The 27,161-nt window shown below is 47.2% G+C and overlaps 1 protein-coding gene across 1 annotated transcript in view; it reads left to right on the forward strand.

Annotated features, from left to right (window-relative positions):
- The window catches only part of sugt1 (SGT1 homolog, MIS12 kinetochore complex assembly cochaperone), a 258,577-nt gene that overhangs the window by 151,000 nt on the left and 80,416 nt on the right, over positions 1 to 27,161 (forward strand). The window contains exon 10 of the mRNA XM_085998646.1: positions 7,319 to 7,426. Coding sequence (XP_085854772.1) covers positions 7,319 to 7,426 — 108 coding nt within the window. The remainder of the gene's footprint in view (positions 1 to 7,318; positions 7,427 to 27,161) is intronic.

Consider the following 27,161-nt stretch of genomic DNA (forward strand, 5'->3'; position numbering starts at 1 on the left):
TGACCCCTGCGGAACACCACTAGTTACTGATTGCCAGCCCGAGAACGAACCATTTATCCCAACTTTGTTTTCTGTTAGATAGCCAATCTTCCACCCATGCCAGTATATAACCCCCAATCCCGTGATTTATTATCTTGATCAGTAATCTTTTGTGTGGAACCTTGTCAAATGCCTTTTGGAAGTCCAAATACACTACATCCACTGGTTCCCCTTTATCCACCCTGTATGTTACATCCTCAAAGAATTCGAGCAAATTTGTCAAACATGACTTCCCCTTCATAAAACCATGCTGACTCTGTCCTATTAAATTATGTTTATCCAAATGCTCTGTTACTGTTTCCTTAATAATGGACTCCAACATTTTGCCAACCACAGATGTTAGGCTAACTGGTCTATAGTTTCCAGCTTTTTGTCTACTTCCCTTCTTAAATAAGGGTGTTACATTAGCAGTTTTCCAATCTGCCGGGACCTTTCCTGAGTCCAGGGAGTTCTGGAAAATGATCACCAATGCATCCACAATCCCTACCGCCACTTCTCTCAAGACCCTAGGATGTAGGCCATCAGGTCCGGGGGATTTATCCGCCTCAAGTCCCATTATTTTACCGAGTACCATCTCCTTAGTGATTTTAATCGTGTTTAGCTCCTCCCCCCCCAATTGCCCCCTGTTTGTCCAGTGTTGGGATATTTTTAGTGTCCTCTACTGTAAAGTCTGATACAAAATATTTATTCAGCATCTTTGCCATCTCCATGTTCCCCACCACTAGTTTCCCGGTCTCATCCTCTAAGGGACCAACGTTCACTTTAGCCACCCTTTTTCTTTTTATATAGCTGTAGAAACTCTTGCTATCTGTTTTTATATTTTTTGCTAGTTTACTTTCATAATCTATCTTCCCTTTCTTAATTAATCTTTTAGTTATTGTTTGCTGGCTTTTAAATGCTTCCCAATCTTCTATCCTCCCACTAGATTTGGCTAATTTATATGCCCTTGTTTTCAGTCGAATACTATCCTTTATTACTTTACTAAGCCACGGATGGCTGTCTTTTCTTTTACTCCCCTTTTTCCTCAGTGGAATATATTTATCTTGAAAGATGTGAAATATCTCCTTGAATGTAGACCACTGCTCTTGTACCGTCTTACACTTTAATCTGTTTTCCCAGTCCACTTTAGTCAATTCTACTCTCATACCTTCATAGTCTCCTTTTATTTAAGCTTAGTACGCTGGTTTGAGATCCAACTCTCTCACCCTCAAACTGAATTTGGAATTCAACCATATTATGGTCACTCCTTTACTAGGACATTTTTTATTAATCCTGTCTCATTACACAGGACCAGATCTAAGATTGCCTGCCCCCTGGTTGGTTCAGTTACATACTGCTCAAGGAACTCTTCCTCAATGCTGCCATGCCCAATTTGATTAGTCCAGTCAATATGGAAGTTAAAATCCCCCATGATTATAGCTGTTCCCTTATTACAAGCCCCAACTATTTCCTGATTTATACTCCGACCAACAGAGTTGCAACTGTTAGGAGGCCTATAGACTACGCCCACCAGTGACTTTTCCCCCTTATTATTCCTTATCTCCACCCAAACTGTTTCACTATCCTGATCCTTTGACCCAATATCATTTCTGACTATTGCAGTGATTCCATCCTTGATTAACATAGCAACCCCACCTCCCTTTCCTTCCTGTCTGTCCTTCCTAATTGTCAAATACCCTTGTATGTTTAGTTCCCAGTCATGATTATCTTGCAGCCATGTTTCCGTAATGGCCACCAGATCATACCCATGTGTAGTTATTTGCACCGTCAACTCGTCAATTTTGTTACGAATGTTGCGTGCATTCAGATAAAGAACTTTCAAATATGTTTTCTGACAATTTATTCCTGCTTTTACTACTTTACTTTTATCATTATACGTTCTGTCCCTTCCTGACACGCTCTGGTTTTTAAATCCCCCACTGCTACCTTGCTCTATTGCCTTCTCCGCTGTAATTTTTATTTTTCGCTCTCTTAAAACCTCCCCCCCACTAATTAGTTTAAAACCCTCTCTACAGCCCTAGTTATTCGATTCGCCAGGATTCTAGTCCCAGCACTGGCCAAGTGAAGTCCGTCCCAACGGAACAGCTGTCTCCCGTCCCAGTACTGATGCCAGTGTCCCAGGAAGCAAAACCCATTTCTCCCACACCAGTCTTTGAGCCATGCATTTAACTCTCTAATTTTATTTACCCTAGCCAAATTTGCACGTGGCTCAGGTAGTAATCCAGAGATTATTACCCTTGTGGTTCTGCTTTTTAATTTGGCCCCTAGCTGCTCAAACTCCGTCAGCAGAACCTCCTTCCTTGTCCTATCTATGTCGTTGGTACCAACATGGACCACGACAACTGGATCCTCCCCCTCCAAGTTTCTCTCCAGCCCAGAGGAGATGTCCTTAACCCTGGCACCGGGCAGGCAACACAGCCTTCGGGACTCTCGCTCTCGGCTGCAAAGAACTCTATCTATCCCCCTAACGATACTATCCCCTACCACTACAACATTTCTTTTAACTCCCCCCACTTGAATGGCCCCCCCCGCTCCACGGTGCTGTGGCCAGGTTGCTCATCCTCCCCGCAGTCCCTGTTCCCATCCTCACGGAGTAAGAGCCTCAAACCTGTTTGACAAGAGCAAGGGCTGCGGCTCCTCCAACACTACCTCCTGGATCCCCATACCTGCCTCACTTCTAGTCACACCATCCTGACCCTGGCCACGGACTACATCTGAATTAATTAATCTAATTGGTGTGACTACCTCCTGATACACAGAGTCCAGGTAACTCTCCCCCTCCCTCATGTGTTTCAGTGTTTGAAGCTCGGACTCCAGCTCTTCAACACGGAGCCGGAATTCCTCGAGCAGCCAACACTTACTGCAAATGTGATCACCGTGAGCATCAATGGTGTCCACCAGCTCCCACATATTGCAGCAGCAACACATCACCTGCTCTCCCATTCTATGTAATTAATTAAATTTATTAATATTATTTTTAAATACCCTCTGCCCCGATTGTAGATGATGAATATCGCACCTTAGAAACTATAAACCACAGAGTTTAAGCTTAAAAAAGAGAGAAATACTTACCAACCAATCACTTACCCGCTTTCTGGTGACGTCACACTTGGATTACTTTTTACCTCTCTCCTTCCCTCCGAGTTCCGAGACTGGTACGCCTTACCTGGTCTCTGGGGCCTTTTATAGCCCCGCTCTGCCGCTCGAGATTCCCGCCGACGCTGACCTGGAATGCTGACAGTTCGCATTTCCCCTTTTCACAGCTGCCTCGAAGGGAAACTGTATTGATTTAGTGCCATTATGGCCAGTTTCATCGTGTGGGCTAAGGTCTATCAAATTTCAAATTGTTTAAAATGACATTAACCTTGTACCCTTACAAGCTGCAGCAAGGGGAGTGTTCATTCTTCCAATTAATCTAGACTGAATTTGAATTTCAGTCCCCAGAGGTAAAAGAACATGTAACCCACTGCTCGAACTAGTCCCTGACATTTAATTTTTTAATATTGCTCTCACCACCTGCTTCATCTGTTGTGGTGTTGTCCGACTGTCTGTGAGCATTTAAGTATCAACCTCGGTGTTAGAAATTATTTGTAAGTTTTGATTAGAGGCTTCAGTTTTCATTATTTTGGTCTGGTCATGCTCTCAATGCTATATTTGAGCTCATCTCTGCTGAAATTGGTAGGTAAAGAAGGTAAGACCTACCCCAAAGGCCAATGGTTTTCAGTTGTCACAGAAAAACTGACGAATTAGTATAATGTGATTTCCCCCTAAAGTTTGTTTTTAAAAAAAACCCACAGAATCCCCTGTAATAAAAGCAAATTTGGCCTCTATTATAAAGCAGTATCCCTGACTAGTCCTACTACTGTACACTAAAGCTGGAGTACCTAATCACAACCAGTTACTTCAATGATCAGAAAGACTTGAGGTCTGGTGGCCGTGATAAAGTAGTTACGAATTCTAATGTAAGATTTGTTTCATTTTTATCAGTTTCCCCACTTGAAAATGGACTGATTTCCAATTTGCAATTTCCTGAAATCTTGCAATAATTTCTTTTTAAATATCATGAAACTTGGTTCTATGTGCACCTTTCAACTGCATATTGAGGTGACTTAGTGCAGTATTTTCTAATGCACTCATGAAAACAGACCATGATGGTTGCACCAAACATGCATTTTCCTGCATCAGCCCAAAGTGCTGCAAATATCAAGGTTCATCCTCCAGCGTCAGTCAGAATCTGCTCCACTTCAGAGTTTTGCAATCAAGCTAGGTCATTCAGCATGAGTGCTAAGCATGTAGCTGAAGCACCTCAGCCATTGGCTGAAAATGCTGATACGGTTGCCACCTCTGTTAATAGAGATTTTGGAATGGCTAAAGCAGACCTCTTGAGTCAGTACCATTTATGAACCTGGTGCTGGTTGGCACCAACAGAGATGCACATTAGAAGTACCAGTTAAAGTCCTATATTGGTCAGCCTTTCACAATTAACGTGCAAGTTGCACATTTGCCTAGATAAAGCCAAAGAAAATACAACATAAGGCCATTGTTTACATTTAGTGGAACCACCTTTAAACTCAGAAGAACAAAATGAAACATTTCAGGATTAATATTCTGTATTTTGACATTGTTTGCCTTCCGTTTGAGATTAGTATCACATAGTTGGTACAGATGTAGAAGTTACTGCCTTGGTAGTTTCTCTTCAATAATTTGGTGTGCAAGGTTACCTCCAAGAAGCAGTTCCTGACTTCCATGCGAAACGTTTTGAGGAATTGGTACACATGGACACGTGGGAAGGTCATGGGGAAGAATTGGATTGTTGGTTTAATCTGCTTCTTGTATTCTTGCTCACTTCACATCTTGTTTTTCCCAATATTCTCTGAACAGTTATACTTCAGTTGTTATTTTGAGATTGGTATCTGCTTAGTGATGTGGAGCCAGCAGTTATGCTGATTACACAGTTCGACTCACCATCATCCAAGTGGTAGTTCAATTTTTTTGTTGAAGAGCCAGCAAGACTGTTGGCTGTGCTATCATTCTAAAGATAAAATTTAACAAGTTCTTTATTTCATTAAACCTGGTAGAAACATTTTTTTTTAAACTTTGCTTCACAGCAGTTGTAATTATACTACATCTGATCTTAAGCACAGAAATGAGATCTTTTGCTGTGTATTTTTGTACATAGCATGTTGAATAGCATTATATTTGTTTCATTACATTTCGTTTATTTGAAAATTCATGTAGCTAAATAGGCATTCTGGCATATGCTCAAAAAAGTTAACATTTAGGATTTGGTTAACGTCCAAACTTCTCTCATCTTACTGTTTTTCTTACACCTGAACTATGCTGCATAGACTTTTTGCATCCTAGGAGACTATTTTGACACGTGCCACCCAGCGCTGTTAAAATCGCTTCCAAAAACTTACTGTCCTGTTTTCACTGCATTTCCACCTGCCTCTGCTATAATTGGCCTTTCTTTTTGGTAGCTGAGGTGTCCGCCTGACTCAGCTGGGAACCTCATTAATACATGCAAATCAAGGATCCACGATTCATTAGAACCTCCATGGCATTTTAACTTCCGGCTGAGCAAGGCAATCATGCCACTCAATAAAACTGGTCAGGGAAGAAGTGAAGACCACAAAAGGTAAGTTTTTAAACTCCATTCAGGGCCCTGAGGGGCTCTTCTCCTCCAGGCCCACAAAGAAAGCCTGGACCTCTGCTGCCCTGGTCTCCCCCACCCCCCAGACATGCAAGACCCTGCTGAAACCCCCTCCACTGCGATGGGTAGTCTCTGGGCTGACCCATCTTTGTCTGCCGACAGCCAGCCAGTTGCCTCTCTTAGCTCATTTCGGGCTGTTAGCTGGCCGGCAGGATGTAAATGAGAGTTAAAAGAGCCTGGGCCTAAGATCTGTGAAGGGGTGGTTTGATGCTTGCCCATCACTCTTGCCTGAAACCCACTCCCAGTTAGTATCATCTCAAACTTTAAGGTTTTCTCCATGATTTTGAACTGAGCAACACTGTCCCTTTGTTTGCATAAAATACAAATTCTTCTCTGCCCCAGCCTGAGTCTGAGTTTCTTAAATTTGACTTGTTCTAGTGAATTTTGAACAAGACTACTTGGGGGAGGGAGTGGGTGGAGAAGAGAGGTTGCTTTTAGACTTGTGAAATAAAAACTAGTGAGGACTAAAACCAACAGTTGGTAAGTAGGAAATAACAACAGAAGACGCTGAAAAAACTCAGCAGGCCAGGCAACATCCGTGGAGAGAGAAATAGAGGCAACGTCTCGGGTCGAAACCCTTCTTCAGAACTGAGAAAAAAAGGCAGTTTGGGGGCTGGGAAATGGGGGAGGGGATGAAAGAAGAGATAGTAAGAGATATTCAAGGTGAGACGAGATGGTAATAGGACAGATAAAGAAACAAACAATGGCTCTAGATGAAGTGTGAAATGTGCTGGCAAAGTGAAAGACAGCTGCCATGTGGGAGAGAGGGGAAAAAAAAGGAAAAGACACAAATCAAAAGTGTGGATAAAAAATATGAAAATATAATAGGGGCCGAGTTATGATCTGAAATTGTTGAACTTGATATTGAGTCTGGAAGGCTGTAAAGTGCCTAATCGGAAGATGAGGTGCTGTTCCTCGAGCTTACGCTGAGCTTCTGTGGAACAATGCAAGAGGCTGCAGACGGTGAGGTCTGAGTGGGAATGGAACGGTGAATTAAAATGACAGGCGACCGGAAGCTCGGGGTCACCCTTACGGACTGAATGGAGGTGTTCCGCAAAGCAGTCACCCAATCTGCGTTTGGTCTCCCCAATGTAGAGGAGACCACATCTTGAGCAGTGCATATAGTATACTAGATTGCAAGAAGTACAAGTAATTCGCTGTTTCACCTGGAAGGGGTGTTTGGGCCCCTGGACAGTGGGAAGGGGGGAGGTATATGGGCAGGTGTTGCATCTCCTGCGCTTGCACGGGAAGGTGCCGGGGGAAGGGGTGCTGGGGGTGATAGAGGAGTGGACTAGGGTGTCTCGGAGGGAGCGGTCCCTATTTCTCTCTCCACGGATGTTGCCTGGCCTGCTGAGTTTTTCCAACATCTTCTGTTATTTTGGATTTCCAGCATCGCAGTATTTTGCTATCGAGTTGGTAAGTAGGAATGTGTATGTCTAAGAATGAACATGTCCAAGAATGGTAACATACATGTTGCATATTTTCTGCAGATTGCTTCCAAAGGGGGAGAAAACGGGATCAACTTGAGTAACAAAATGAGTGAATGATTTGTCATTTATTTTATAGGTGAATGCATCAGTGAAGCTTTCAGCAGAAGATGATTACAGTTTGAAACTCAATCTTCTACATCCCATAGCAGCCCAGTATTGTGCAGTCAAAGTGCTGGGAACAAAGGTATGGTCCAACAGAAATTGAATTAATGGATAAGTTGTGCTGAATATCATATAGAATTTTATTACTGTCAGACCATTAGATCTCCCCTATATTTAATAATTCGTATTGTTCTGTTAAATTTTGTGTGTGGATTTCCTTCTTTACTTTTGCAGTTGCAGTATAATTACAACTTTGCCTTACTTGTGTATCAGTATCACTGATGCGGTATCTTTAGATAGTTGACCCCTTTTAGCTTTCCAGTTGATGCTTATTAAGAGCAACTTTGAACACTGGAACCATAATCTTAAATCAGAAAATCAGTTTCTGAATCTATAATGGACTAAAGATTCATTGTACTATACAACGCAAAGTTGCGACATTTCAATACAGAAGCTGGTGACCATTTTGATACTTTTGTTCAGTTTAAAGTACTTAGTGAATTTTAATGGGTAGTTTCATTTTCCTTCCATTCCAAATACCATTAGGCACAATAACAGGTCACCAGTGGGTAATTGTGAGAACATTGCTCTGTTAACCTTTCAACTTCAACATGTTGAGCTCTGCAATAGTTGGTGCCAAGAGCTCTCTTTTAGTAGGAACTATTACAGAGCAAAATCCTTTGTTGCCAAATAACTTGGGGACATAACGGCCCTATTAAGTTAGTTATTATTGGAGTGTGAGCAGCAGGGGCTTTGAGTTTCTGCTTTTTTTTCCCCAAACCTGTTCTTTCCTTTTACTCGAATCCACTGCAGATTCTGGGGGTGGGGTGTCCTGATGCCAAGGGTTTCAGTCTGTAGGAAGGGAACCAATATGTCCTCAGCTGCTCCCCAGCAACTTCTTGTTCTAACTGTCACCTTTTGAACTCTTTCATTTTGCATCAAAATGGGAAAACATAAGACATATGGGTCAAGAAAACGATCAGCAGGCTTTGAATTGGTTTCTCTTCCCCTTCGCCCCTTCCCCTGTCTCTCAAAACTTAATGACATTGTTCAGTTTGACTGCTTGAGAAATCTTGAACAAGTGGCTTACAGATAAGATAATCAGCCTCCTGGCTGTGGCAACCATGAATGGGGTCCTATTACACAGGATTACATAGAATATACGGCACAGAAACAGGCCATTCAGCCCAACCCGTCCATGCCGGCGTTTATGCTCCACTCGAGCCTCCTCCCATCTTTCCTCCTCCTAACTCTATCAGCATAACCCTCTATTCCCTTCTCCCTCATATGCTTGTCCAGCCTCCCCTTAAATGCATCTATACTATTCGCTTCAACCACTCCATGTGGTAGTGAGTTCCACATTCTCACCACTCTTTTTTGGGTAAAGAAGTTTCTTCTGAATTCCCTATTGGATTTCTTGGTGACTATCTTATATTAATGGCCTCTAGTTATGTTCTTCCCCACAAGTGGAAACATTCTGTATCCACTCTATCAAAACCTTTCATAATTTTAAAGACCTCTATTAGGTCACCCCTCAGCATTATTTTTTCAAGCAAAAAGAGAGCCTGTTCATCCTTTCCTGATATGTGTACCCTTGCATTTCTGGTATCATCCTTGTAAATCTTCTTTGCACCCTCTCCAGTGCCCCTCTATCCAGTGTGTCTCTATCCTTTTTATAATATGGTGTCAGAACTGCATACAGTACTCTAGTTGTGGTCTAACCAAGGTTCAATATAGGTTTAGCATAACTTCCCTACTTTTCAATTCTATTCCTCTAGTAATAAACCCTAGAGCTTGGTTTGCTTTTTTTTATGGCCTAGCTAATCTGTGGCACAACTTTGTGATTTGTGTATTTGTACTCTGAGATCCCTTTGTCTACCCCACCTAGACTCACACCCTCCAAGTGATAAGTGACCTCCCTATTCTTCCTACCAAAATGTAATACCTCACATTTATCTGTGTTGAAATTCATTTGCCAATTATATGCCATTCTGCAAGTTTATTAATGTCCTCCTGTAATTTGTTGCTGTCCTCCTCAGTATTGACTATCCACAGCCCCCCCCCCCAAAATTTGGTATCATCCACAAATTTAGAAATTGTGTTTTTGATTCCAAAGTCTAAATCGTTAATGTAAATTGTGAACAGCAGTGGTCCCAGCACTGATCCTTGTGGAACACCACTACCCACCTTCTGCCACTGTGAATAGCTACCCTTTACTCCCACTCTCTGCTTTCTGTCTGGAAGCCAGCTAGCAATCCATTCTGCTACTTGTCCCCTGACTCTGCATTCTCTGACCTTATTCATTAGTCTATTATGGGGTACCTTATCGAAGGCCTTTTGAAAATCTAGATGAATTACATGTACTGCATTACCATTGCCTACTCTCTCTCTTACCTGTTCAAAAATTCAGTAAGGTTGGTCAAGCAACATTTTCCCTTTTGAAATCCATGCTGAATATTCATTATTATACTTTTCATTTCTAGATGTTCTTCTATTCTCTCCTTTAGTAGGGATTCCATTATTTTTCCTACCACCGATGTTAAGCTGACTGGTTTATAATTCCCTGGCCATGTTCTACCCCCCTTCTTAAATATAGGTATTATTGATTGGGAGTAAAAACAATTTTACCTGTGCTATTTCATCTGTCAAATATTTGCCAATTTCTCTTTGTTTTCCTGAAAACTTAAACTTAATTCAGTAAGCAAAAGTTCAGGATATTTAACAGAGCTCCAAGTTAGTCAGGCAAGTTGTTCAGGATACTGGCTGCGTGCAGTAGACCGCTATGATGTTGACTAACGTAACCACTTAGCTACATCAGAGAAGGTTCATGAAGTTCAATCTCCATGGTTACAGCCATGAGTACTGAGTCCTCCGGTTGGCCTTTAATCAACCTTAAGATTTACAAGATGTCTTGTAGTCACTGTCGTTTATCTATACCTACAATCTATACCTGTTTTGATTACTGGCAGTTAAAGCTACCTATGGAGATGCAGTTCACATAGGAGGACATCAAGTCCTGGACCATCTTTTTGGTCCCTGAATGGTGATTGTGAGAGTTGTGAAGCTTAATTTATTTGGCCAGTGGTTTTCCAACAAATCTCTATCTCAGATTGCAGAGATAGATCAGGTCTTAAGATGTGAAATTGTGGTCACAGAAGCAAAATGTCCCTTTTTTAGGAGTATTATCAAAACCACCTCCATTACAGATATCTGTGTGGGACCTGAATTGAGACATTATTCGTGAGATCCTTTTTTCAATGCATCGGTTACCTTGATTGTAGGAGTATTAAGTAGTTGCTGTTTGTTCAGACTTACTTGTCAAGCATGAGGAGTTTCCAATTGAAACACCTAGGATCCCCTCTAAAAGAGTCTCTTTATTTCTTGTTTCTTAAGAAATTGACTATTTTGTTTCATGCAGAGCCCCAGTTGTGCATATTCTAAGCAATAAAGCTATATTGTACCATCAATGTAGATGGCTAATTGTGTCCTAACCATCCACATTAATGAAAGATAATTTTATGCCTTAGAACACATGCGCATGGAACTCTTAATTTCCAAATAACGTTTTGCAGTGCTACTGTTTAATGGAGATACAGCTGTCAAATAACATTGTGTCTTCAGTTCTTTCTATGGCTGTATCTTAGGCCAATCATAAAAAGAAAGACTTGCATTATATAGCGCCTTTCATGACCTCAGGCCATCCCAAATACTTTAAAGCCAAAAAAGTACTTTTAAAAAATTAATTCTCGGATGTGGGTGTCACTGGCAAGGCCAACATTTATTGCCCATCCCTACTTGCCCTTGAAAAGGTGGTGGTGATCCTTCTTCTTGAACCGCTGCAGTCTGTGTGTTGAAGGTGTTCACGCAATGCTGTTGGGTCGGGAGTTGCAAGATTTTAACCCAGTGACAATGAAGGAACGGCGATATATGTCCAAATATTTACCAGGGATATAGAACAGGTGAACGTGACATTGGAACATGAGATTAGTAATGAAATAAATGCATTTAAAATAAAGAGGAGATATCTTGTACCGATTTTTATATATATATATAAACATCTGCCATTCTGTCTGTCATCGCGTGTGCGTCTGGCGGGCTATGTGCTCGAAAGTTACAGGGCGCACCTACGCGCGCGTTACCTCCAAAGAAAGCTTACGCTTCCGAGACGGTTTTAAGCGTATTTACGTTTCGGCCGGGCTAAAATCGCGCCCGCGGTATCCCAAAAACCTTCAACATTCCGCTCATTAGCATCTCATTATCCGCTCATTAGCAACAGAGTGACCTCGAGGTCGACCAATCGTACGGCGGCTTGCTGCCGCGTGCGGCCGGGCCCTCCTACGGTCGAGTGACGGGACGATTGACCAATCCTACGCTTTGGTGACCTGACGGTCGACCAATCGGTGCGTGTGTGGGCGGGCCTTATCGTTCTGAACCGAGGTGAGTAGCCGTCATCTTGCTTCCATTCTTTTTCCTGCTTTCTGCGTCTTTTCAAATATACATTTCCAGCAAAATAAAATTCAATTTATTAAATTCTTTTAAAATAAATCACTCATTTGTAAATATTTTATCTAACCTGAACATTCTTTTTCCTACCGTTGCCCGTTTTTTTCTTAGGCCTGAAAGCCTGGGCCTTTCTTGCCCAGCCAGGCCCGAGCTAGGTAACTGGGCTGCTGCTAAGCTCCTCACCCACGCCGCCCCCCCCCCCCCCCCCCCGTGTCACGTTAGCCAGGGCAACGGCGTCAGCCACGAGGGTCAGGGTGCGCGCGCAGCAGGAGCAGGTGAGACGCGGCGTCTCTGTTCCGCGCTCGGCGGGGGGGTGGGGCTCGGCCGCCGGCCGTCTCTCAGAGCCGCAATCGGGCTCAGCCGGGGAGGGGGTGGCGGGGCTCGGAGAGCGGGGCTCTCGGCCGGGGGGGCAGGGCTCGGAGAGCGGGGCTCTCGGCCTGGGTCCCGCCCGCCCCTTCCCCTTCCCCCCCGCCCCTTCCCCCCTTCCCCGCCCCTCCTCCCCCCCCGCCCCTCCTCCCCCCCCGCCCCTCTCTCTTCCCCCCCCAGTCGCTCTCTCTCTTCCCCCCCAGTCGCTCTCTCTCTTCCCCCCCAGTCGCTCTCTCTCTTCCCCCCCAGTCGCTCTCTCTCTTCCCCCCCAGTCGCTCTCTCTCTTCCCCCCCAGTCGCTCTCTCTCTTCCCCCCCCAGTCGCTCTCTCTCTTCCCCCCCCAGTCGCTCTCTCTCTTCCCCCCCAGTCGCTCTCTCTCTTCCCCCCCAGTCGCTCTCTCTCTTCCCCCCCAGTCACTCTCTCTCTTCCCCCCCAGTCGCTCTCTCTCTTTCTCCCCCCCCCCCCCCCCACAGTCGCTCTCTCTCTCTCTCTTCCAACAACAACATGCCCTCGAAAAAGCCTCGGCACCGCCGGGCACTTCAGCAGGTATTATATAAACTAATCAAACTCTGAGGAAAAAAACCCTGGTCCGGATAGATTATATCAACGCATTTTAAAAGAATCTAGGGAAGACATAGCGGAGGCATTACTACACATATTTAACAATTTGTTAAAAAAAAATGCAGTGCCAGAAGACTGACGCATACCTAACATAATACAGGAAACTCGATTTACCGGTACCTAAATAACCGGAAATCTCTTAACCGGCAAAATTCAGGAGTAGGTTCAGGTAAGTTTTACTTCATATTAGTGGCCGTTCCTGGATCGTGTGGCCGGGTTCCTGCACCTGTTGCTAAGCAACAGGGACGTTTGGATCTTGTGGCCGGGTTCCTGCACCTGTTGCTAAGCAACAGGGACGCTTGGATCTTGTAGCCGGGGTTCCTGCACCTGTTGCTAAGCAACAGGGAAGCCTGGATTTGTTGCTGTGTACGGAGCTCTCGTACCTTTGACTATACCTCTCTGTAATCCGGACTTTTTGATAAACCGGCACCACACCGGTCCCGTTGGTGCCGGATAAAAGAGTTTCCTGTACCTATAAGAAGGGAGATAGAACATATCCAGGGAACTATGGCCTAGAAATTCAGTTTGGGGTGCCCAGCTCGCCTGGGCGCTGGAATTACCGCTGCGCGCGGAGCCACTTGCGCCATCGGGATATTCAGTTTCAGCGCCCCAAGTGGAAGCCGGCCGCTCAACAATGGTTTCGGCGCCCCGCTTGGGGCGCTGAAACTGAATATCGGCGCGCAAAGTGCCGCAGCGCCACCCGCTGCAGCACGGCAGGCTGCGGTACTGCAGGCCTTCCTCCCACTGTTAAGGGGGAGGTGCCTGCAACAGCGTGATCCCCGCTCGCGAGTGCCGGCAAATGAGCCCGGCACCAAGGAGAAGTGCCGGGCTCTCGGGAAACAGCCGGCAATGCCGTGGGTGGGGGGTGGTGTAGGAGGCCGGGGACGGAGGTGCGGGCAGGCGGCCGCCGAAAAAGCGGCCGGCCGCACCTCCACCTTAACTCGCCCCACTACCGCAACAGGTAGGCCCCTGTGTACCGGTCGCTATTTGCGGCCGGCGCGGAGGAGGCGGGCGCAACCAAAGATGGCCAGCGGGGCGCTGCGCACACCGATGACGTCATCGGTGGCGGCGCAGCGCTACAGGCTAACGTCGCCATTAGCGCCCCGCTAAATATCGCAGTGGTTGTGTCCAGAGGCGCTAAAGCCTCTGAGTGGCCTCTTTGGGCGCTAACTGGTGGCGCAAGCAAGTGAATTTCTAGGCCTATAGACCAGTCAGCTTAGTGGTGGTAGGAAAAATAATGGAATCCCTACTAAAGGAGAAAATAGAACATCTAGAAGCCAAAAAATAATAAATAGCATGGATTTCAAAAGGGAAAGTCTTGTTTGACCAAGCTCATTGAATTTTTTGAACAGGTAACAGAGAGGTAACCATAATATGATAGAATTTTATATTCAGTTTGAAATTGATTTAGTTAAATCTGAAACTAGGGTCTTAAATCTAAACAAAGCAAACTATGTAGGTATGAGGGGCGAGTTGGCTAAGGTAGATTGGGAAACTACATTAAAAGGTATGACGGTAGACAAGCAATGGCTAGCATTTAAAGAATTAATACATAATTTACAACAAATATACATTCCTTTTAAGGCACAAAAACCCCACAGGAAAAGTGGTCCAATCGTGGCTAGCAAGAGAAGTTAAGATAGTATTAGATCAAAGGAATGGCTTATAATGTTGCCAAAAAGCCTGAGGATTGGGAGGATTTTAGAATTCAGCAACGGAGGACCAAGAAATTGATCAAGGGAAAATTGAATGAGAGCAAACTAGCGAGAGACATAAAAACTAACTATAAGAGCTTCTATAGGTATATAAAAAGGAAAAGATTAACAAAAGTAAATGTGGGTCCCTTACAGGCTGAGACAGGAGAAATTATAATGGGGAATAAGGAAATGGCAAAGAAATTAAACAAATACTTGGTGTCTAGCTTCACGGAAGAAGACGCAAAAATCTTCCCGGAAATAGTGGAGAACCAAGGCTGTAGTGAGAATGAGGAACTGAAAGAAATTAGTATTAGTAAAAAAAATAGTACTGGAGATCCCCTGGATCTGATGGCCTACATCCTAGGCTTTTGAAAGAGGTGGCTATAGAGATAGCGGATGCATTGGTTGTCATTTTCCAAAATTCCATAGATTCTAGAACGGTTTCCGCAGATTGGAAGTGGCAAATGTAACCCCACTATTTCAGAAAGGAGGGAGAGAGAAAACTGGGAACTACAGACCAGTTAGCCTGACATCAGTAGTAGGGTAAATGCTAGAGTATTATTAAGGACGTGGTAACAGGGCAATTAGAAAATAATAATTGGGCAGAGTCAACACTGATTTATGAAAGGGAAATCGTGTTTGGGAAATCTGTTCGAGCTTTTTGAGGTTGTAACTAACAGAATAGATAAGGGGGAACCAGTGGATCTGGTGTATTTGGATTTTCAGAAGGCATTCGATAAGGTGCCACACAAGAGGTTATTAAACAAAATTAGGGCTCGTGGAATTGGGGGTAATATACGAGCATGGATTGAGGATTGGTTAACGGACAAAACAGTAGGAATAAACGGGTCATTTTCAGGTTGACAGGCTGTAACTAGTGGGGTACCGCAAGGATCAGTGCTTGGGACTCAGCTATTCACAATCTACACCAATGATTTGGATGAGGTGACCAAATGTAATATATCCAAATTTGCTGCTGAAAGAAAACTGGACCGAGATGAGGAGAAATTTATTCACTGAGGGTTGTGAATCTTTGGTATTCTCTACCCCAGGGGGCTGTGGAGGCTCAGTCGTTGAGTATATTCAAGACAGGGATTAATAGATTTTTGAATATTAAGGAAATCAAGGGATATGGGGACAGTGCGAGAAAGTGGATATGAGGTAGAAGATCAACCATGATATTGAATGGCGGAACAGGCTCAAAAGGCCAATTGGCCTACTCCTCCTATTTCTTATGTTCTTTGTAGACGAGGGTAATGTAGTAGATGTAATTTACCTAGATTTTCAAAAGGCCCTCGATAAGGTACCACATAATAGACTAATGAATGCGGAGTCAAGGGACAAGTAGCAGATTGGCTAACTAGCTGGCTTCAAGACAGAAAGCAGAGTAGGGGGAAATGGTAACTCCTCCCCCCCCCTCTTTCCCCCCCTAACTCCCCCCTCCTCCCCCCCCCACTCTTCCCCGTCGCGCCCCCCCTCTTCCCCCCACCCCTCTTCCCCCTAGTCGCGCGCTCTCTTCCCCCGGTCGCGCGCTCTCTTCCCCCGGTCGCGCGCTCTCTTCCCCCGGTCGCGCTCTCTCTTCCCCCGGTCGCGCTCTCTCTTCCCCCGGTCGCGCTCTCTCTTCCCCCGGTCGCGCGCTCTCTTCCCCCGGTCGCGCTCTCTCTTCCCCCGGTCGCGCTCTCTCTTCCCCCGGTCGCGCTCTCTCTTCCCCCGGTCGCGCGCGCTCTTCCCCCGGTCGCGCGCTCTCTTCCCCCGGTCGCGCGCTCTCTTCCGCGCTCTCTTCCCCCGGTCGCGCGCTCTCTTCCCCCGGTCGCGCGCTCTCTTCCCCCGGTCGCGCGCTCTCTTCCCCCGGCCGCGCGCGCTCTCTCTTCCCCCGGCCGCGCGCGCTCTCTCTTCCCCCGGCCGCGCGCGCTCTCTCTTCCCCCGGCCGCGCGCGCTCTCTCTTCCCCCCGGCCGCGCGCGCTCTCTCTTCCCCCGGTCGCGCGCGCGCTCTCTCTTCCCCCGGTCGGGCGCGCGCTCTCTCTTCCCCCGGTCGGGCGCGCGCTCTCTCTTCCCCCGGTCGGGCGCGCGCTCTCTCTTCCCCCGGTCGGGCGCGCGCTCTCTCTTCCCCCGGTCGGTGCGCGCGCTCTCTCTTCCCCCGGTCGGGCGCGCGCTCTCTCTTCCCCCGGTCGGGCGCGCGCTCTCTCTTCCCCCGGTCGGGCGCGCGCGCTCTCTTCCCCCGGTCGGGAGCGCGCGCGCTCTCTTTCCCCCGGTCGGGCGCGCGCGCTCTCTTTCCCCCGGTCGGGCGCGCGCGCTCTCTTTCCCCCGGTCGGGCGCGCGCGCTCTCTTTCCCCCGGTCGGGCGCGCGCGCTCTCTTTCCCCCGGTCGGGCGCGCGCGCTCTCTTTCCCCCGGTCGGGCGCGCGCGCTCTCTTTCCCCCGGTCGGGCGCGCGCGCTCTCTTTCCCCCGGTCGGGCGCGCGCGCTCTCTTTCCCCCGGTCGGGCGCGCGCGCTCTCTTCCCCCCGGTCGGGCGCGCGCGCTCTCTTTCCCCCGGTCGGGCGCGCGCGCTCTCTTTCCCCCGGCCGGGCGCGCGCGCTCTCTTCCCCCGGCCGGGCGCGCGCGCTCTCTTCCAACAACAACATGCCCTCAAAAGACCCTCGGCACCGCCGGGCACTTCAGCTAGTCTATCTATATATCTATCTATATATATCTGTCATTCCGTCTGTCTGTATTGTATAAACTCGAAAGTTATAGAGCGTACCTACACGTGTGTTACATCGAAAGAAAGCTTACGATTCCAGAACCGTCATAAGCGTATTTACTTTTCGCTCGGACAAAAATTGTCCGCGCCTTATGCAAAAACCTTCAAAATTCCGCTCAGTATCTGCTAATTAGCATTGAGTGACTGACGTCAAGGTTCACCAATCCTGTGCCATCGTGATTGACCAATCCTACAGTTCAGTCACCTGATGGTTGGCCAATCGCTGCGTCTGTGTGCGGGAGTAATGATTTTGAACTCCGCCATCGGGCAGCCATTGCTTCAGCTACTTCCAGCTCAAAATCTGCTAATCCAGCTTTGAAAAAGTTAGTATCTCTTTTAAAAATAACATAACATTTACCAAAAACGTTTTATAAGTACTTTCACTTTCATCTTTGAAGGTATTAAAAGGTAGAAATGTTGCCCGGCAGCAGATTCACAGAGGGACACAGAGACAGGCCCGAAAGCCTGGGACTCGATTTAAACCGCCCGGTCCAAAACAGCCCTGGCAACACGGGGGCCCCCCCAGCTAGTTATCTATATATATAAAAGGATACTTCTGTCTGTCATTCCGTCTGTCTGTCTGTCTTGAATAAACTCGAAAGTTATAGAGCGTACCTACACGTGCGTTACGTCGAAAGAAAGCTGACGATTCCAGAACCGTCATAAGCGTATTTACTTTTCGGTCGGACTAAAATTGTTCGCAGCGTTATGCAAAAAACCTTCAAAATTAAACTCTATCTGCTAATAGCATTGATTGACTGACGTCAAGGTCGACCAATCCTGTGCTGTCACGATTGACCAATCCTACAGTTCAGTCGCCTGATGGTTGGCGAATCACTGCGTCTGTGGGTGGGACTAATGCTTTTCAACTCAGGCATTGGGCAGCCATTGCTTCACTACTTCCAGCTCAAAATCTGCTAATCCAGCTTCGAAAAAGTTAGTACCTCTTTTAAAAATAACATAACATTTACCAAAAACATTTTATAAGTAGTTTCACTTTCATCTTTGAAGCTATTAAAAGGTAGAAATGTTGCCCGGCAGCAGATTCACACAGGGACAGACAGACAGGCCCCAAAGCCTGGGACTTGATTTAAACCGCCCGGCCCAAAACAGCCCTGGCAAAGCCGGGCTCCCCCAGCTAGTATATATAAATAAAGCGGTTGGTTTGTCTGTCTGTCTCTGCTTTTTTATGTCCGCTATACATGCAAAAGTTAAAGCGCGTACCTACACATATGTTATATCAAAAGAAAGGTTATGATCAGGGGAGTGCCATAGGCGTAATTACTTTTTGGTCAGACAAAAATTGTTCGGACAGCATACAAAAAACGTTCAAAAATCCGCTCATCAGCGGTTGACCAACCCTACCGCTCATTAGCGTTGAGTGACGTGATGGTTGACCAATCCTATGGGGTGGGCGGGGCCTAATCATTCAAACTGCCGTTGGTGCGGGGGCGAGAGCTGAGCGGCGGCCATTAAACACCTGCCGGGCCTCAAGCTAAAAAATGGTAATGGAGGTGAGGAAATTGTTGATTCATTAGTAGTGACACATTGACCACTGGAGGCAATGCCAGAAACAACGCAGATGGGGATTAAATGATATGAAATATAGATTTCCAGCAAAAAAAAATGTTGGTTTTAAAATTTAAAAAAATCCATTTGCAAAGGAGTGCATGATACACTAAGTTTGCGTTTAACGTTTTATGAGGCATTTTAAGATAACGGATACCCAGCTGAACCCTGTAGGTAAGCTCTTTTTCCTGAGGCCTCGAAGCCTCGGCCTCTCCTCACCAGCCACGCCCGAGCTAGGCACTGCCCGTCCCGCTGGGCCCGATTCCAAACTAGCGGCCCGCGAGCGCCGCCATCTTGATAAAGACTGGCAGGACGGAGCCGAGCGTACCCATCGCTGCCATCTTGGTAAAGGCGGGCAGGACGTAGCTGAGTGGAGCCATCGTCGCCATCTTGGTAGAGGCTGGCGGGGTGGCACCATCGCCGCCATCTTGGTAAAGGCGGGCGTTGCGGAGCCTAGCTGGAGGTGAGTTGGGGTCACTCGGGCCGGGCCTGACAACCGCTCGGCCCGAGACACAGAGCGGGAGAGCGGCAGCGGCCGGCCGTTAACCGCGCGGCCCGAGACGCAGGGGAGCGTCGCGGCGGCCGGCCGCAGCGGGAGCTCAGCTGGGGTCACTCGCGCTGGGCCTCACCGCTACGCCACGCACGGGGCCTCCGGCTCACCAAGGCCGGGCTCCCTCTCTCTCTCCTCTCCCTCCCCCCCCCTTCTCCTCCCTCCCCCCCCCTTCTCCTCCCTCCCCCCCTTCTCCTCCCTCCCCCAATCTCCCTCTCCTCCCTCTCTCTCCTCCCCCTCTCTCTCCCTCCCCCCCTCTCTCTCTTCCCCCTCTCTCTCTCTTCCCTCTCTCTCTCTCCCCTCTCTCTCTCCTCCCCCTCTCTCTCTCCTCCTCCCCCTCTCTCTCTCCTCTCCCCCTCTCTCTCCTCTCCCCCTCTCTCCTCTCCCCCTCTCTCCTCTCCCCCTCTCTCCTCCTCCCCCTCTCTCTCTCCTCTCCCCCTCTCTCTCTCCTCTCCCCCTCTCTCTCTCCTCCTCCCCCTCTCTCTCCTCTCCCCCTCTCTCTCCTCTCCCCCTCTCTCTCCTCCCCCCTTTCTCTCTCCTCCCCCCTTCTCTCTCCTCCCCCCCTTCTCTCTCCTCCCCCCTTTCTCTCTCCTCCCCCCTTTCTCTCTCCCCCCCCTTTCTCTCTCCTCCCCCCTTTCTCTCTCCTCCCCCTTTCTCTCTCCTCCCCCTTTCTCTCTCTCCTCCCCCTTTCTCTCTCCTCCCCCTTTCTCTCTCTCCTCCCCCTTTCTCTCTCTCCTCCCCCTTTCTCTCTCCTCCCCCTTTCTCTCTCCTCCCCCTTTCTCTCTCCTCCCCCTTTCTCTCTCCTCCCCCTTTCTCTCTCCTCCCCCTTTCTCTCTCCTCCCCCTTTCTCTCTCCTCCCCCCTTTCTCTCTCCTCCCCCCTTTCTCTCTCCTCCCCCCTTTCTCTCTCCTCCCCCCTTTCTCTCTCCTCCCCCCTTTCTCTCTCCTCCCCCCTTTCTCCTCCCCCCCTTCTCTCTCCTCCCCCCTTTCTCCTCCCCCTTCTCTCTCCTCCCCCCTTCTCTCTCCTCCCCCCTCTTTCTCTCCTCCCCCCCTTTCTCTCCTCCCCCCCCTTTCTCTCCTCCCCCTCTCTTTCCTCCCCCTCTCTCTCTTTCCTCCCCCTCTCTCTCTTTCCTCCCCCTCTCTCTCTTTCCTCCCCCTCTCTCTCTTTCCTCCCCCTCTCTCTCTTTCCTCCCCCTCTCTCTCTTTCCTCCCCCTCTCTCTCTTTCCTCCCCCTCTCTCTCTTTCCTCCCCCTCTCTCTCTTTCCTCCCCCTCTCTCTCCTCCCCCTCTCTCGCTCTCTCCTCCCCCTCTCTCTCTCCTCCCCCCCTCTCTCTCTCCCCTCCCCCCTCTCTCTCTCCCTCTCTCCCTCTCTCTCTCCCCTCTCTCTCCTTCCCCCCCCCTCCCCCCCCTCTCTCTCTCTCCTATGTATCTACACAGAGAGAACCGCGCGGCCTGAGAGACAGCGGGTTCTTCAGTTCCCTTGGCAACAAAATTAGTTCTACTTTTTTCATAACAACATGCCCTCAAAAAACCCTCGGCACCGCCGGGCACTCCAGCTAGTATACTATAAGCCCCAAAACATCACTAAATCTTCAAATAATTTTTTTTTTTAAAAATCACATTTTTAAAAAACTATAAATTACATGAATTAACTATTTTAAACAATTTAAATTTTGGAAAAAAATAATTTTATTTCCTAACGGGGCTAAAAATAAACTACCTTTCTTTAAAGTATTTATTTAAAAATAATAAACCTGTGGGGAAAAAGTTTTAATTTTAATTAATTCACCACTTACCTTGTAAAAAGCAGGCCTTGCGACTGCTTTTTACATGTCTAACTTCTAGAGACTTACCTTCCCGGAGAAACCTGCAAAAAAAAAAAAACCGAAGTTCGATGCGCACACACTGCCCCTCCTGCGCACGCGTTCCACCTCTTAACCCCTTTCAAGGGAACGGAAGTGCCGGTTTCCCACGCATGCACAGTGCATGCACGACACCAGCACTTCCATTGGGCCTACGGGTGAGTACCTCGTGCGTACTCACCCGTGGAGACCCGAATTTCTGGGCCATTGTAATGCTGCTTCCTACACCCATGTCTAGGTCATTTCTAAAAATTTTAAACAGTAATGGACCCAAAACTGACGCTTGGGGCACACCACTGCAAACCACCTCCCAGTCTGAAAAAATCCATCCACCACCACCTTTTGCTTCCTGTCACTGAGCCAATTTTGTATCAATACCACCCCTTTTCCCTTAATTCCATGGGCTTCCTCCTTCTTAATAAGCCTCCTGTGTGGACTTTGTCGAATGCCTTCGTGATGGCACGTGGAATGAATTGAATTGGCTGAAGACTGGTATCTGTGATGATAGGGACCTCAGGAAGAGGCCAAGATGGATCATCCACTTGGCACTTCTGGCTGAAGATGGTTTCGATGGATGTTTCAGCCTTTTCATTTGCATTCATGTGCTGGGCTTCATCATCATTGAGGATGGGGATGTTCATGGAGCCTCTTCCCGTTAGTTGCTAACTCGTCCATCACTATTCGCAACTGGATGGCAGGACTGCAGAGTAAGTGTACACTTTGAAATGGAATTACTGTTGTAATGTAAGAAATCAGGTTGGAGAGAAACCTTTGCACTTGTTAAAAGTACTCGTAAACACAGGATTTTATTTTTGGTAAATGCAGGCACCAAATAGTTTCAAAGATAAACATGTCATACTGACCCTTGCAGCTTATAGCATGAAAAAATGTAAGATCACTGTTTGGCGGTGGGGGTGGGGGGGTGCGGAATGAGGGTTCCTGTACTCAGTGGAAACATTTACTCCATATCGTATACCATACTATGAAGTTATGGTATCTGAGGCCTTATTGATTACTAATTTGTGCATTGTTACGAGATTTCTAAATTTCCTCTCGGGAAAGAGCTGATGATGTCCAGTGGAGGTTCGTTTTATATGCAGCACTAGAAAAGAGATTCATGTAGACAAAGTTACGATTTCATGGCTATCTGAACTGTTTTAAAGGAGTATTGTTTTCTTCATTCTCCCCATTGGTGATTTGGGTTTTTTCGTACTTTTTGTATGAAGGATGTTTTCATGTGAACAATGAAAAAGATCCGACAAGGTAAGTAGCCTGCCATTGGCAATTCAGGCATGCAGCATCCTTCACACTAGATTTGATAAGAGCGTAACTAGTTTAATGGCGTGTATACTTGTATGAAGACATATACTGGGAATTTCCTCGGGGGTTCTCTCAATCGGCTGCTGTAACTTTGGAAACCCAGTTTATGCATGTAGATGGGACTTCTGCTAGAGTTACGGCAGGCAATCGGGAGATACCCAAGGAAAAGTTCACCTCCACTACTTTTGAAATTGCCAAAAATTGTATCAGACGTATTCTGCCTATTGGTATCCTTATTACTGAATTGGCTGTTTTCTCCATGCTGCCATAATTTAATAAAATGTTGTAAATTTGATGATACAAGCCTTCAAATGTAAGCAGCTTGCATAATTTTAGAATTTTTAAAAGTCAAATGACTGAGTGGTATGTTAATGTGTAACACTTTGGTGTCCTGGGTATTAAATGCTGTGCTTTTGTTCATTTAGTTATGATTATGCATGTGACATTTTAGCATTAAAATCCTCTGCAATTAATAAGGGCTATATTCCAAGCAGTGAATGTCAGAGATATTCAGGTTAAAGAACAGGTCAGTTGTGAAATTTATTATGAAGCCCATAATTAAACATGCTGGTTGATGATAATTACTGTAAATGGTCCCATTAGCTTAGTTCAAATTCTTCAGTAATTGCTGAATTCTGCCAACAGAATGAGAAGTAAGTTTTGTTATATACCATTGTAGCTCTTAATAATGTGCTCAAAAGAAGAATAAAATTTGATTCCTTTTTTTATGAGCGATGTAGTTTTATCAGTAGCGTTTTAGACACAAAATATATTGCAGTTAATTGGGGAAAATTCACACCATTGTAACTTGTCATCTTGTAAAAGTTTAAGGATGTTAAGAATTTTAATAAATTTCTTTTGTCACTAAGATTATATCTAATTCTGCCAAAAGTGAAGATGTTTTTATCATAAAATATAAATTGATAAATCCACAATGAAAATATTTTTTCTTTTGTCAAAAAAACTTCTCAATTCACTGCAGTATTTTCATGCAGTAATAAAACAGAAACTTTCCTGTGTTTTAAAATGGGGTAAAAAGTTAAAAACTGGTACTTATACATATGTGTAATGAAATCTGTTTGTCTTGATCCTGTATTCGTTTTGCACTCATGTATATTACCCTCCCCCACTGTGTATAGTTTCACTTCCTCTTTCCCGACTAACCTGGGAGGTTCCAGGTCTTGGCTCTTGGCTCCGCCCCTGACTTCTCTTACATAAAGATCCCAGGATCTGTGTGACTCATTCCTGTGAACCAGTCGGCGTGTTGAGATGTTAGCTCTGATCTTAGTGATTAAAAGCCAACTTGTTTAAGTCTATAACTTCTAGTTTTGTGGTTATTGAAGGCCCATCAATTTTAATCACTAAAGAATACTAGGATGGATCGACTCCTAAAACCAGAGCGTCTGGACTTGGATCCACATTCTGCTGAAGCATCAAATCAATTTGGACACTGGCTCAAATGCTTCGAACTCTTCGCGGGGGCCTCATCCGCTAGCGAGGTTGATAAACTGAGTCTACTGACTACTCGCGTAAGTCATCGGATTTATTCGTTCATCCGGGACGCCACCTCCTACACGGAGGCCATCACTATCCTGAAGGCCCAATACCAGAGGCCGGTAAACCAAGTGTACGCCAGACATCTGGCTACACGCAGGCAGCGACCAGAGGAATCAATGGACGATTTCTTACAGGGCCTAAAGGACCTGGTCCGGGACTGTAACTGCAAGGCCGTGACGGCCAACGCGTACTCTGACGAATTGGTCCGCGATTCCTTCATCACGGGCCTCAAATCGAATTATATCCGGCAGAGACTGCTGGAGAAGGAGGTCCTGGACTTAAAAAAGGCAGTGGCCACTGCGCGATCGCTGGACGTGGCCCAGAGAAACTCTGACTCTTATTCATGCGGCCCTCACCGCCTCGTGCGCGCCGAGGGGGCTGCCATCTTGGAATCAGCCATCTTCCCCATCCAGGTCTCAGACCAGCTCTACGCCGCCGGAGTCCCCACACAGAAGTTCACCCAGGAGTCCTACTACAGCAGCAATGTCTCGAGGCCCGAAATGCTACTTCTGCGGCCAGGCCAAGCACCCCAGACAACGATGCCCAGCGAAGGACGCTACATGCTTCAAATGTAAGAAAAAGGGGCATTTTAGCAAAGTCTGCAGGGGGAATCCGATTTCCAACTCCGTCACCGCCTCGTGCGTGCTGTGCGGGCCGCCATCTTGGGATCCGCCATCTTTTCCCGACTCAACGGCCGCCCAGGGCCCAACAGTGGCTTCGATCACGGTGGACCAATCCAGGCCACACCCGTTGACAAAATCCATGATGGACATGCAGGTAAACGGGAATTTAACGAAATGTTTAATTGACTGTGGGAGTACCGAGAGTTTTATCCACCCTAGCCTGGTACGGCAGCACTCATTAACGGTAACCCCTACACGGAGCAGAATTGCTATGGCTGCTAAGCCCCACACTGCGGACATTTTGGGCTACTGTGTGGTAACACTGACTGTAAAAGGCACGGACTACAAGGATTTTAAACTCCTCGTGATGCCAGAACTCTGTTAATGTAATCTTGGGCCTGGACTTCCAGTGCCACCACGAAAGTGTCACGCTAGCATATGGCGGGTCCCAGCCGCCACTCACAGTCTGTGGCCTATCGACCTTAAAAATCAGCCCGCCCTCTTTATTCGCTAATCTCGCTCCGAACTGTAGGCCCACAGCGACCAAAAGTAGATGGTACAGTCTGGAAGACAGACACTTTATCAAGGCGGAAGTGGACAGACTCCTGCGGGAAGGCATTATTGAATGCAGTACCAGCCCGTGGCGTGCCCAAGTAGTCATAGTTAAAAATAGCGAAAAGAAACGGATGGTAATTGACTACAGCCAGACTGTTAATATTTATACCCAGCTGGACGCCTACCCTTTACCCTGCATATCAGAAATGGTCAACCAGATTGCGCAGTACTGAGTCTTCTCGACTATCGACCTCCAATCCGCGTATCACCAGCTCCCCATTAGAATGGAGGACCGCCCATACACCGCCTTCGAGGCGAACGGGCGCCTCTACCATTTTCTCAGAGTGCCCTTCGGGGTAACAAATGGGGTCTCGGTCTTCCAACGTGAGATGGACCGCATGGTTGACGAGAATAAACTACAAGCTACCTACCCCTATCTGGACAATGTCACTATCTGCGGGCACAACCAGCAAGACCACGATCTAAATCTTGCGAGATTTTAAAAAACTGCCCTACAGCTGAATCTAACCTACAACGAAGACAAATGTGTCTTCAACACAACCCGTCTCTGTATCCTCGGCTGTGTGGTGGAAGATGGGGTAATTGGACCGGACCCTGACCGATTACGCCCACTAAAGGAACTGCCCCTGCCACACAATCCCAAAGCTTTAAAAAGGTGCCTGGGATTTTTTTCGTATTATGCCCAATGGGTGCCCAATTACTCTGATAAGGCCCGACCCCTCATTAAATCGACGTCCTTCCCACTATCAGCTGAAGCTCGGGAGGCTTTCACCAGTATTAAACAGGACATTGAAAGGGCTGCAGTGTGTGCAGTGGACGAATGCATTCCCTTTCAAGTCGAAAGCGATGCGTCAGACTTTGCCTTAGCTGCGACCCTCAATCAGGCTGGGAGACCTGTGGCCTTCTTCTCCCGAACCCTTCAGGGACCTGAAATCAGGCACTCTTCTGTCGAGAAGGAGGCACAGGCTATAGTGGAGGCAGTGCGGCACTGGAGACACTACCTAGCCGGCAAACGTTTCACCCTGTTCACCGACCAGCGGTCGGTGGCTTTCATGTTTAATAACAAACAAAGGGGGAAAATCAAGAATGACAAAATACTCAGGTGGAGGATCGAACTATCCACGTTCGACTATGATATTATGTACAGGCCGGGAGCTCTTAATGAACCCCCAGACGCCCTATCGCGGGGAATGTGTGCCAGCATTCATACGGACAAATTACAGGGTCTCCACAACGACCTCTGTCACCCACGGGTCACCCGACTATACCATTTTATAAAGTCCTGCAATCTGCCCCACTCCATCGAGGAGGTCAGGGCAATGACCAGAGCCTGCCGCATCTGTGCGGAATGCAAGCCTCGTTTCTACAGGCCTGACCGTGCACACCTTATCAAAGCCACACGGCCATTCGAGCGCCTAAGTCTGGACTTCAAGGGACCCCTTCCCTCTGCCGACCGTAACGTATACTTCCTCAATATCATTGATGAATATTCCCGCTTCCCCTTCGCCATTCCCTGCCCAGACATGACCAGTGCCACGGTCATCAAGTGTCTCTGTAATCTATTCTGCATGTTTGGCATGCCGAACTACATACACAGTGATAGGGGGATGTCATTCATGAGTGACGAGCTGCGCCAGTTCTTGCTCTCGAAGGGGATAGCCACTAGCAGAACCACTAGCTACAACCCCCGGGGTAATGGGCAAGTGGAAAGGGAGAATGCTACTGTTTGGAAGGCTGTCACGTTAGCCTTAAAGTCAAAAGGCCTTCCGACCTCCCGCTGGCAGGAAGTCCTCCCAGACGTGCTCCACTCCATAAGGTCTCTGTTATGTACAGCCACT

This window comes from Somniosus microcephalus, chromosome 10 (assembly GCF_052327205.1).
Source record: "Somniosus microcephalus isolate GS21.2 chromosome 10, FLI_Smic_1.0, whole genome shotgun sequence".
Lineage (NCBI taxonomy): Eukaryota > Metazoa > Chordata > Chondrichthyes > Squaliformes > Somniosidae > Somniosus > Somniosus microcephalus.